General features: G+C 40.9%; 1 protein-coding gene across 1 annotated transcript; it reads left to right on the plus strand.

Moving 5' to 3' along the window:
• Positions 1-254: 254 nt before the first annotated feature.
• Positions 255-1,482, plus strand: LOC147893866 (uncharacterized). Its single transcript, XM_087386686.1, has 2 exons — positions 255-1,196; positions 1,317-1,482. Exons 1-2 carry the CDS (start codon positions 344-346, stop codon positions 1,394-1,396), a joined length of 933 nt encoding a protein of 310 aa, XP_087242812.1. The 5' UTR covers positions 255-343; the 3' UTR covers positions 1,397-1,482.
• The last annotated feature ends 9,969 nt before the right edge of the window (positions 1,483-11,451 follow it).

Here is an 11,451-nt window from a genome sequence, read left to right on the forward strand (position 1 = left end):
GGACGTTAGGCCACGATCTTTAATCGAAAAGTACGTGTTTTTATTTATTTTTAATACTTTTCAAATCCCTCGACGGCACAGAATCAAGAGGCCCTCCAAAAAACTAGGCCGAGGGAACGCGAGGTGTTGGCTGACGCCAAGTTCCGGCGTCCCTTGACGATCCAGAAAGGCCAAATGCAAGTTGCAACCTACTCACGACGGTGGCCTGGGAAAAGATTCGTTGATTGCGTTGAACAAAAGAAGCTTGGGGGGGTTGCTAAAATTGTTGGCGGCAGAATTTGGAAGGACAGGACAGCACCATTCTGTGCCCACGTGAAGGCCACGTGGAGAACTGGCGAGGCCCATGGTTCCGTGTGCTCGATTCTTCTCCGCTGCGCTTGCTCGTTTTCCGTCATGCACCTTGGCTTTTGCTACTCCTTGCTCCACAATATGCCCGCTCTGCCCATCCTTCAGCATGGTTTTTGTCGATCATGGCAAGAAGCGGCGCAGGATCGTTGAGGGCGAATGCTCGAGGCCCCAGAAATCGCTTTCTCGCCATGGGTCTTCGGACAATGGGTCCGTCGACGTCGTTGTAGCCGACGTAGGATCACTAGCATTCGTTCCCGTCAGACAAGAACGGACCATTCCGTTACCAGATCTCCCTTGCCCCACAAGTGAAGTATGTAACTCATGGAGGAACAGCCGTGACGTTTCGTTTAGTAAACGAAGTATTTTGGACAGCCACTGTTCCAATGCTGATGCATCGAGCACATGCACCTCAAGCTGCAACGGCGATCTCAATCAAGCCTTACTCTCCAATGAATCTCTCTTGGGGCATCAAGGGCTGTTCGACCGGATGCAATCCGTCAAGATTGAAAGAAATGGAATCTGGGCAAGCTCGTCTGATCTTGATTATCCTGCAAGCAAAGCCACTGATAGAAAGCCATTTTTCGATATCGACAATAAACAAGAATCGAGTGACAAGTCCTGCGTTTTGCAAGTCAGGCACGCTAAAATGCAGTGCCAAAGTGAGTTACCGGAATACAGGCAGATCTTGGAGGCTCAACGGGATCTTAGAGAACAACACACCAGGCGCTCCACGAGTCGATGGCATCTCAGTTCCGAAGGTGGTTCTTCCAGTAATGAGGGGCAGTGCAACAATGACGCGCAGTGTTATTCAAGTGTGCATTCGTCAGGCCGCCCTGCATACGAGCAAGGTAAAGCTTCTCGTGACAACACGGGAGTTATGATTAAGTTCAACATAAGCAGTACTCTAACATATTCCTTTGTCATGTCGATTTTGTCTGCGCAATCTGAATAAGGGCTTTTGTTTACAGATGCCAGGTTAAGCATGAGAAGGCCGCCCACTATCGATCGTGAATTTGAAGATTATTTTGGTGCGCTTCTGCAGCTTTGAGATGTATGCAGAAAAAGTTTTGAGATGTAGGCAGAAATTTGTATTTCGCAACGATTTCTCAAGTTCTTTACTTCCACGCATTGTGGATATACCGAGAAATATATGAACATCTTTGTCACTACGGCCAATTGCGAAGGTTTTCATCCCTTGCTTTCTCGATGAAATAAAGCTGCATCGTCGTGTCTGTTACAAATAAGCTTCACTTTGTTACACATTATTTTGTTGGATATGTGTAAGATGGAGCTTCTGTTATAGGGTTCTAAAATATAGTATAAATTTGCACAGGATGCAAATGACGTGTTTTACATGGTGTTCGTAACAGCGCCATTAGTTCTCGATACATATCCGCGCTTAATTATTTGCAAAGTTTAGGTGTAGTCATAATCCACATATAAGCAAAACTAGTGGATAACACACATAATCAAAGCTAGTGTGTAACTCGTGTCAAAGCATGGAGATGAAATATAGTTACTTCAAGCCTTCCCCATACCACGGTATGCAGTCACTTGCAAATTTTCGTGTGCTGATATCATTGCTACTACCACCAGAACACATGCTCGAAAAGGGAATCTGCAGTGTCTTGTTTAGCTTCTTGATCTTTTGTGGATTGCATTTGAACTATGTCCATTCATGTCTTCTCTTTCATGTTCTTCACGATGCCATCTGTAATTTTTAATCACATTGTAGAATAAAACGATTGTAGTAGCTATCATAGCATACATAAGACTCCCAACCGTTGATGCATAAGGAACTTTGGTCATCATGGTCCCAGGTTCTTTTCTCATCTGATTTGAGACTTTATTTGACTTAGTTTTACATATGGAGGCAATGGAGTACTTATTGTCTTTACTTCTTCCATATTAAAATACTGTAACACTTTTGTAACATACTCTTTTTGTGAAAGTCAAAGGAGTTTTCGCGCGTGATGCGCATATCAAGAATATGACTTGTAGGTCCCAAATCTTTCATGTCAAAGATCTCATGCAACTTGGCTCATAAGTGTTCTCGTTAGTCAATAGCATATCATTCACATAAAGTGCCAGGAGTATTAGGCTATTATCCTTAGCTCTATTAGTGTAGAGGCAATGATTAATCTCACTTCTTCAAAACCCTGGGATCGAATGAAAACCATTCTCTAGGCAATTGGTTAAGACCATACAGAGTCTTTTTCATCTTGCAAACCAAATGCTCTTTGTTCTTTTCTTCAAAGCCTTCCAGTCGTACCATGTAAATTTTCTCGTACAAATTTCCATCAAGAAAGCCATCGGATTGGCAATTAAAATTACCAGCCATCGCTCATCCACCATCGGGCTTAAGCATGCATGATTACTATGAGTAGTAAAAATTACCAATCTCACAAGGCTTGCATGCTCAATAGAGACCTAGAGTGCATGGTAATGAGATTAGAGCTTCAGAGAATTACTGCTCGGTGGTGGTGGCTCTCATCAGCCACGTCTATCATGGCTAGGATTCCACCGGGCTGGCAGTTAATTACCAGCCATCGGACTGGCACCACATGGCGTCTTCTTCATAATTACCAATCCATCTAGGGTGGCGTCTAAGATTCTACCGCAGTGGCCTACAATTAATATGGATGGAATCTCGGGCTCCAATCACCACGGTGGCTCGAACTTTATAATATATATAAGATCTGTGGCATTTGGCATTTTACTATGTTGCTCTCATCCACCCCTGCTCTGCTACTTTGCTCCACACCTCTCCTCTAGCTCTTTTTCGCCTCTGCTCTACTTTGCTCCACGCTCCCTCCTTCAACTCTCGTCACTCATCTGCCCCTCTGCTCATCTACTGCTCACCCACTCATCTTCAGCATGCTTACTATCACTCCTCCTCGATGCTCTGTGATCCCAATGTTATCTGCCTTCTCATATAAGGCGATTGCGTTGCACTTACGTGGAGTAGAAATGCTAGCACTAGTGGAGACCCTTCGCTCCCACAGTCGATTCCCCACACATCTGCATGTTACCACCTTACATTGCATGCTCACAGAGGGCCTCTTTATGGCTGTGTTGTATGGGTTTCTCCTAGATGTCGACGAAGACCTCAGTATTTTTAGAGCAGAGTACTCTCGACTTGTTGGGGGGTTCGTAATCTGAGTTCTTGCAATGTGCATGGTCTTCGGCCTCTCCATCGTATCCTCCTTTTGCTCCCTTAAAATTTTTAATGCAACAAGCTAGACTGGCGGAAAACCGAGTTCTACAAATTTCCTCTTGCTCAAATGAGGCTCTCAATAATGGCTGGATGTAATCTTTTGGCCTCTAAGGCTCTCAATGATCTTATGGCTCATTGGATGTAATGTTTTGGTGTCTAAGGCTCTCAACAATTGTTGAGTTTTTATTACATTTATGTAATCTCTTTTTGTTCAATTTGAGGCTCTCAGTATGCACTATTGTTAACTTTTATATTTGAATGGTTATGGCCGCTAGTTGTAAACGGAATACATTTTCCTTGGTACACAAATATAAAACTCCAAGAACCAGCACGGTGGTTGTCATAGATCTTCTTCTGTTTGCCAAGGTGCTGGTCGTCATAGACCTCCTCCTATAATACATAACGGAGCTATAACTCCAAGAATCAACGTGGTGGTCTCTCCAAGACAACCTTGAATTCTCAACGATAATAGGCCGTCAGGCCAACGTTGAGACCATGCCTAGAATGATAGATTGTCTCATTATTACACCAAATACCAACGTGGTGGTCTCTCCAAGCCAACCTATGATTTGCAAGGACTGTGGGCAAAGATGCGGCAAAAGACTGCGTGATGATGGTCAGGTGGCCACGCCTAGCCATGCACTCTTGGACTCCGGAGCAACCATGAGGCCCTCACTGCCCAAGATCATCACGATATGCACACATACAAGGAATAGAATCAAATGTCTATATTTAAAGAGAGAGCCCAAGGTTCAAAAAAAAAAAAAAGCCCCTTTAGAGGAAAATTTTCGCCAAGGAAATTCAGCAAGCTACTAGGCCTCTTGAAAGACAACTTTTTTTTCCCCCAACAAGGCGAAGACCACAACCGAATTTGTACGCTCAAATCAAGGAGCTGATTTGGAACCATGAAATCACCATGCAATAAATTGGAGATCGTTGAGAGAGAGAGAGAAAGAGAGAGAGGTCTATAAACATAAAAGTATATATATCAATGCAATGAAAGTATATGCCTTAGTCTGTTGGCATTAGTATGTTTTTCCTTTTATAAGTGAATCAACATTTAAAAATTTTAATGTAAAAAACATAGATATACCCTATATAAGCATGTAATATACAGGTGTGTGTATGTGTGATTTTATATTTACACACACACACACACACACAAACACACATAAGGAAGGAGACTCGCACACACACAAAATTACAAACCTCTACCATGCAAAGGTTATCATTGAGAAGCAAACATGCACCACCTGGGAGTCGTGAGAGTAACCGAGGCAAAAAGAAGAGTTGCTCGAGGCACCACTTAATGAGCTTATGAAGTCCCCACAAGAGCTATAAGTGCGTAATCAACCAAGGTACAAGTCACCTGAGCAGGCAAGTCGAGAAAATAGCGTGTAGAAGATATCATGAGCAGGTTTGGCAAAGCTAGATGAGGGCTACAAGGACAAGCATGAGCCATGAGCTACGTAGATGCATCAAAGGAGGATGCACCCCAGTAGATTCAGTACATTGCAAAGAACAAATGCAGACCAAATCGCCATATCCAATGGCAATACGTAATAGTAGGGAGCTCGGCTATTGTCAAATATTCACCATAGCTTTACACACACTGTCAGTCGAAAAGGGAGCCTAGCTGTTCTCTATGAGTCACCATAGCCCGGCTATTCTCTAGGATTCGCCATTGCGAATCAATGGCAAAGAAGCCACGAATAGTCACTTAGTGATATGCTGCAACCGTCAATCCCACGATAATCGCAACATGAAGCCATCATGCAATCTTGTATAGCAAGGTGTAAATTTACAGAGAAGCATCAAATGAGCAAGCTCCAAGGAGAATGAAAAGTGGTAGCAGGAGCAATCCTCCACGAGAAGCAAGGTAATGAAAACATGCACTGGAGCTCAGTGGATGGCTCTTGAGCCCGAGAGTACAATAAGGCTATGCTGGTCACACAAAATTCCATGAAGAGCATCCGTAAGTGAAGGAAATGACGTTGGTGGCCATGCAATAGAGCAAGGAGTAAGAGAGGAGCAACGTTGTGGGATCTCCAAAGCTTGAGGCAACAAGAAAGAAGCCGAGTAGTAGAAACGGGCCATATTCTAGGGCTCCCTTAGAACAGATAGACAGAGTAGCAAGTTGTCATTATAAGCAAGGAAGACACAATTCCTTTAGTGATGGTTTGTCCATACGAGCAACAAGGTGGAGAAACAATAAGGGAAGCATGGTGACAGGAGCAGCACATGAAAAGGAGTACCTGAGAAGTAGGAAAGGTAGATAAGCAAGGATGTGGCGGCACCAAGAGAAGCCTGTGGATTGACAAGAAGGCAAGCTGATCTGAGTGGAGGATCTATGGAAGGGGGTCGCAAGAGCAAGAAGAGTTGTCCCGTTTTTTGTAAGGAGAGCAATCAGAATGTAGAATCAAACTCTTATAGAGAGTTTCACGAAGCGAGGTGTGTGAGTGATCATAACTAAGTATAATGTAAGGTAAATAAGAGAGATCATAATGTAAGGTAAAGAAACATAGGTCCTGGGTGTTGAGAGAGTGGGTGGGGGAAAGCAAGGATAAGATTAGGTTATGTTAGTTAGGGTAGTGTGTGAATGTGTGTATGTGTTTTTGTATGTGTGAAAGGTATGTAAGAAATAGTTGAGTGTAAGACTAGATAGGTTTAAACTACATTAATCATGAAAGAAAAATAAAACTTAATTAAATTGCATAAATCATGAAAGAAAAATAAAAATAAAAGGGGTGGGTGGTTAGGTTAGGGGGTTAAGTAAGGAGTGATCATAAGTAAAGGGGATTAGGAGTTTAAGGGGAGGGAAATTTAAGAAGAATTTTTAAAGGGAAGTTATTAAATAACCAAACCACATCATTAACCATATTAGAGCTAGTAAGGGGGATAGGGATTAGGAGTTTAAGTAAGGGGAGGGAAATTTAAGAAGAATTTTTAAAGAGAAGTTATTAAATAACCAAACCACATCATTAACCATATTAGAGCTAGTAAGGGGGGTTAAAGTTCACTTTGGAGTGTGCTAGAGTGCCAATAAGATACAACACATAAAAATGTTGAAAAAAGTGCCAAATTAAAGAGACACACTTAAAGGAGTGCCAAAATTAAAGAGATATTAAGAGGTTATATAATGTTTAAAAGAGTGGAGAGCAAAAATATTAAAAAAAACGAGGGGGGGGATGTGTAAGCCAATGGTGGGGGGGTCGAGAAGCTCTGAATAATGCTTCATAAAATTTAATAAATAAAAATTTTGAAAAACTAGTAAGAGTGTATGGAGAGGGGTTAGGGGTATGTGTGTGCACGTGTATAAATGAGTGTAAAATTGAATAGAATGAGTGCACGTGCGCGCGCGCATGTGTGTGTGTGTGTGTGTGTGTGTGTGTGTGTGTGTGTGTGTGAGAGAGAGAGAGAGAGAGAGAGAGACTACTAGAAAGCTAGGTAGAAAGGACAATAGTTTTCAAATTTGCCATTTCTTATGTATGAAATGGCAACCCATCAAGGTCAAGGCTAATGAGAAACCATATAAATAATAGTTTCTAGCAAATAAACTCATGTTAATACGAAATGAAGAATCAATAAAGAGACTCTAAAATGCCCAAGTCTTTATCCCAAAAAGGCCTCTTAAGTCCATATCCCATAAAAAGTAAATTCTTCTTATGAAGAGGTAATAAAGGCACTCTAACAGGCTCAAATTTTGTTTTTCCCAAATATGCCAGTTCTCGTGTTCTATCGTAGGAATGTCAGTCCTAACTCAATAGAGTTAGATCTAGTCCTAAGTAGGCTTAGCCTATATCCCAATCCCTAAGTATCTAGCCATGCAACATCGCTCTACGAATTCAATACACAAGACTCTGTCTCAATCAGTAGAGGAAAAGCCAAATAATGTTCAAAACTGCGCATATCACCAAGCTACCTCATGTAGTAGAAAATCTCTACTGGTCTAGCCAAAGGATGGATAAAAGCTGCAAATAGCCCTCGACTATTAAACAAAAGCTCCAAAAATAATTCCACTATTAAATCATGTCCCTCCAATATATCATGACCCATTCAATCAAATCACTTAAAAGTGGGGAATTCTCCTAAAAAACTCCAAAAGGGAGTCCTAGCATTCTAGCATTTCCAAGGTCGTCCATGAGTCATTCAATGAAAAAAGCCTCTCGTCCGTGGCTTTAGTCTCCCAAAGTTGGTATAAATGTAAGAAGAGTCCAAACATGGGAAGTCTAGATGTAAGGAGGCTCTGAGGTGTAAAGAATGGACAGGATGCTTGGTCGATGCTTGGAATGGATCTCTCCATATAGAGGTCACACTGAGCTCAAACGTTCCTGTGTATAGAGTTGCAATGCATCCAAGCGGGCTCACAAACGTTGCAAAATACTAGAGCTGCTACTTATGCCTCATGGGCGACAGCTATTGAAATGTTGACACAAACAGGTCTTTGGAGTAGTTATCCTGGGGACAGAATTCAATACATGGCCTGGCGAAAGTTGAAAAGTGGATTCCAAAGCTCTTACATAGAAGGGCCTTTAATATCTGCATAAAGCAAAAGGAACCTTGCAGCCAGCAAAAGACGATCATAAGTAGCAAAGATTGGAATGAAGCGCACAAACAGCAGTAGCAGATAAAGACACTCCAATCAAGCTCTAATCATTCATCCAGAGACAAGGAAGGTCATCGCTGCTCCCTTGTCTGAAGTAGCACAAGGCTCCCTAAGTGCGATCAGAAGGAATGTAATAGATTCTTAACCGGTTCTGAGGTGCAACATTTGTTGCTGTTAGACACACGGAGTTCATGAAGCCCGTATAGGCTACGAGACAAACAAAGTATAATATACTTATGCTATCACAACGTTGCTCTCTATGACCAAGAATGCTCATTCCTGCATGCTACCCTTGTTATGGATGAGAGTAAAGGTTGTAGAGAATCGCACCAGGTATTCAACTATCCTAATGCTCTCGGGTATGCTTCCAAGAAACAAACAGAGAGAGTGTTGCCAACACAGAGATGACACAGACACGGAGAGCGTTAAGAAACAAGCATCACTCCCTCCCATAAGTCTTGCAATGGGAGCCTGATGGTCATATTTTCAGACGACCTACATGACGAGCTTGCCTCCAGGGATATACGCTCTCCCACACAGTCCGGGAGCTGTGTATATAGGCGACAGCCATGATATTGTCTAGTGGTAGGCATTCTTCCACTAAAATCGCCCTCGCAAGGGAGTCCCTAAGTAGTAGTGGGTGACTTATAACCAAGTGTGAACAGTAGTAAGCCAGCAGCCAAGAACTGCACCTGGAAAGCGTTTAGGGTCCATCCATTTTACACCGTCAGACCATCCTGGTAGAAGAAGAGCATGAGCGCCAGACCAACATGAGCTCTAGTTTGAGTCCATCACTACAAGGAGCTTGGAGAGCCATCAACTTAGGGAGGCTGTTTGAAGGAAGGTGGAGGTGTACTTGTTCATGTTTTCGTCTTGCAGTTCATTTACACCCAGTTGTGTAATGGGCTTCCCTATCCTTTCATATATCGTATTGGTCCTCGTGATCTTTTATGATCCTTCTTGGAACTACGGTCCAACCATTCTCCACTATCTAGAGATTTCTTTCTTGAGCTACGTGCCCAAGTATTAAGCCAATACCAATGTCTCTTATTATTTCTATCTCATTGATCCAAGGGAGAATATTTATAAGAGGCATATTCCTCCAAAATTGCTAATGTAATCTCAAGAGAAAACCTCAAGCACCCATAGCTCTTGTAGCAAACCCCCTTCACAATTTTAAAAGTCTCAAGAGCCTATAGCCCCTAGTCCATAGTTCCCATTTGACATATTGGAAGTGTTTAAAGTTGTATGCACAGCCCTTGATCACAAGGGTCCCCAAGGGGATGTGTGTGTGTGTGTGTGTGTGTGAGAGAGAGAGAGAGAGAGTACCAAAAAGCTAGGTAGAAAGGACAATAGTAAATGGAACCTAATTTTCAAATTTGCCATTTCTTATGTATGAAATGGCAAACATTTCTCAAAGTGCCATCTATTTGGTAGAAATGATAGTTATACGTGGCAAGTAGTTCTTGAACTGCCCTTTCTTGGGAAGAAAATGGCAACCATTTCTTGATTGCCATTTCTAAAGTAGGAATGGTATACATTTCTTGATTTCCATTTCTATAGTAGAAATGGTAACCATTTGTTGATTTCCAATTCTAAAGTAGGAATGGTAGCAGGAAACAACAACCATTTCTTAGATGGAAATGGGAATAGTGAAGAGGTTAACATGATTAAATCAAAGGCCTAGTAGCTTATACAAGCTAAGATAAATGATAGGTATTATAAATCATGCATAATATTATCTCAATTATGTTCCATTCATGGGCATATATTTTAAGAAATCCAATTTCCTTAGTTGGAATTAATTGTTAAGGCCTTAGGATCATATCTAAGAGCATAGAAGTTGAAACTCCCAATATATCTAAATACAATTTCTTGAATGCTATTCATCATAAGCCCATTAAATTTATTTTCATATAATCTCTAAAAGAGTTACACAAGACCAAATAGAAGTTAATTCTTACAAGATTAGCAATCATGCACATTCTTGTATAATCTTATCAAGGAATAATGAACTCACAAAAATTCATAAGTTCATGTTAGAAATCATACTCTTTCTCTCCTCTTTCTTAAGAACAGAGAAGTTGTATAAGACCTCATACAATTAGCTAGAGGCAAGAGGAGATTTGTTTGATCTTTGTTTGTTGCAAATATCTTCTTGATGTGGGACAAAATTGTCTAAGGTTTCTTGAGATCATTATCATGGATCTATCTGACTATGATGCATGCATATCATCCTTCTTCTCAAAGTGACTTAAACTACTTAGTACATCTAAACTCGATTTCAATGATATATTACATTTCAAAAATGCATATTATTTTATAATCATTCAATGAAGTCTTTAGTCTCTATTATTTTGTTCAATCTATGCTACTTGACTTTTCAACTCCATTATGGCATGTGAAGGATGTCTTCTATAAAGAGGGGAAAATTATCTTATGATAAAAGACAAAAAATGGATCATTCTTAAATGAAACATGAAAGTAATTGGCATTTCTTTCACCAAAGACTTTACTAGTCCTATAAACAAAAATGCTAGCAAGCTAAATAGATTCTATATCCAAATTGACATGACAAATAGAGTTCTAACAGGCTAGACTACAACTCAATCTCACCATTGCTCTCTATTTATTACCTTGAAGTACACATTATTACAAAAGCTCATTACATGTAGTCCCTCACTAGCCCATCCTTCTTCAAACTCCCTACTATCATAAAAAGGATTGGTAAATTTCAAAACATGTACACTTCTCCATCATATCAATATGTCCACTTATGCTTCCCTCCTTCCCTTCCTCGTCTTTATCTAACTTCCAATTGTCATCACGTTTGACAATCTTCCCATTGTCAAACTAGTATGGGTACCATGAAACTTAATACTCTTCAAAGAAGTTAAGAAATCAAATATAGAAAACTCATAATATTGGAGGATATTAATATATTGTTAAGATATTAAGGATACGCTTGATCATCGTATTATGAAGTCCATCGTTTTTGTATTCCCACCCAATTCTTATGCACAAACAAAAACATAGCATCTTCTTCTTCTTTATCCTTGTCTCTATCCTGCTCCCACCATCTCCGCATGCCATCCATCACTCCCCAAACTATGCTCAGGCTTCCTCTACCTGTATCCTCGAATTGCTACCTAGAGACCTCAACTCCATTTCACTACATAGTCCTGACCCACAACTCCTTGATAGAGAGAAAGAGGACTCACATCATTGCTTTTGATTGATTTGCAAGAGAGATAAGAGGCGTCCTTGCAACATGTGATGC

The sequence above is a fragment of the Dipteris shenzhenensis genome, chromosome 15, assembly GCF_047967505.1.
Source record: "Dipteris shenzhenensis isolate YYH24624 ecotype China chromosome 15, Dip_SZ_1.0, whole genome shotgun sequence".
Classification (NCBI taxonomy): domain Eukaryota; kingdom Viridiplantae; phylum Streptophyta; class Polypodiopsida; order Gleicheniales; family Dipteridaceae; genus Dipteris; species Dipteris shenzhenensis.

What these genes read in the sequence shown, in the direction of transcription:
- LOC147893866 (XM_087386686.1), top strand. Translation starts at nt 344, where the DNA reads ATGGTTCCGTGTGCTCGATTCTTCTCCGCTGCGCTTGCTCGTTTTCCG. An exon ending in CCGCCCTGCATACGAGCAAG is followed by an intron (nt 1,197 to 1,316) that starts GTAAAGCTTCTC and finishes TTTTGTTTACAG; the next exon opens with ATGCCAGGTTAAGCATGAGA.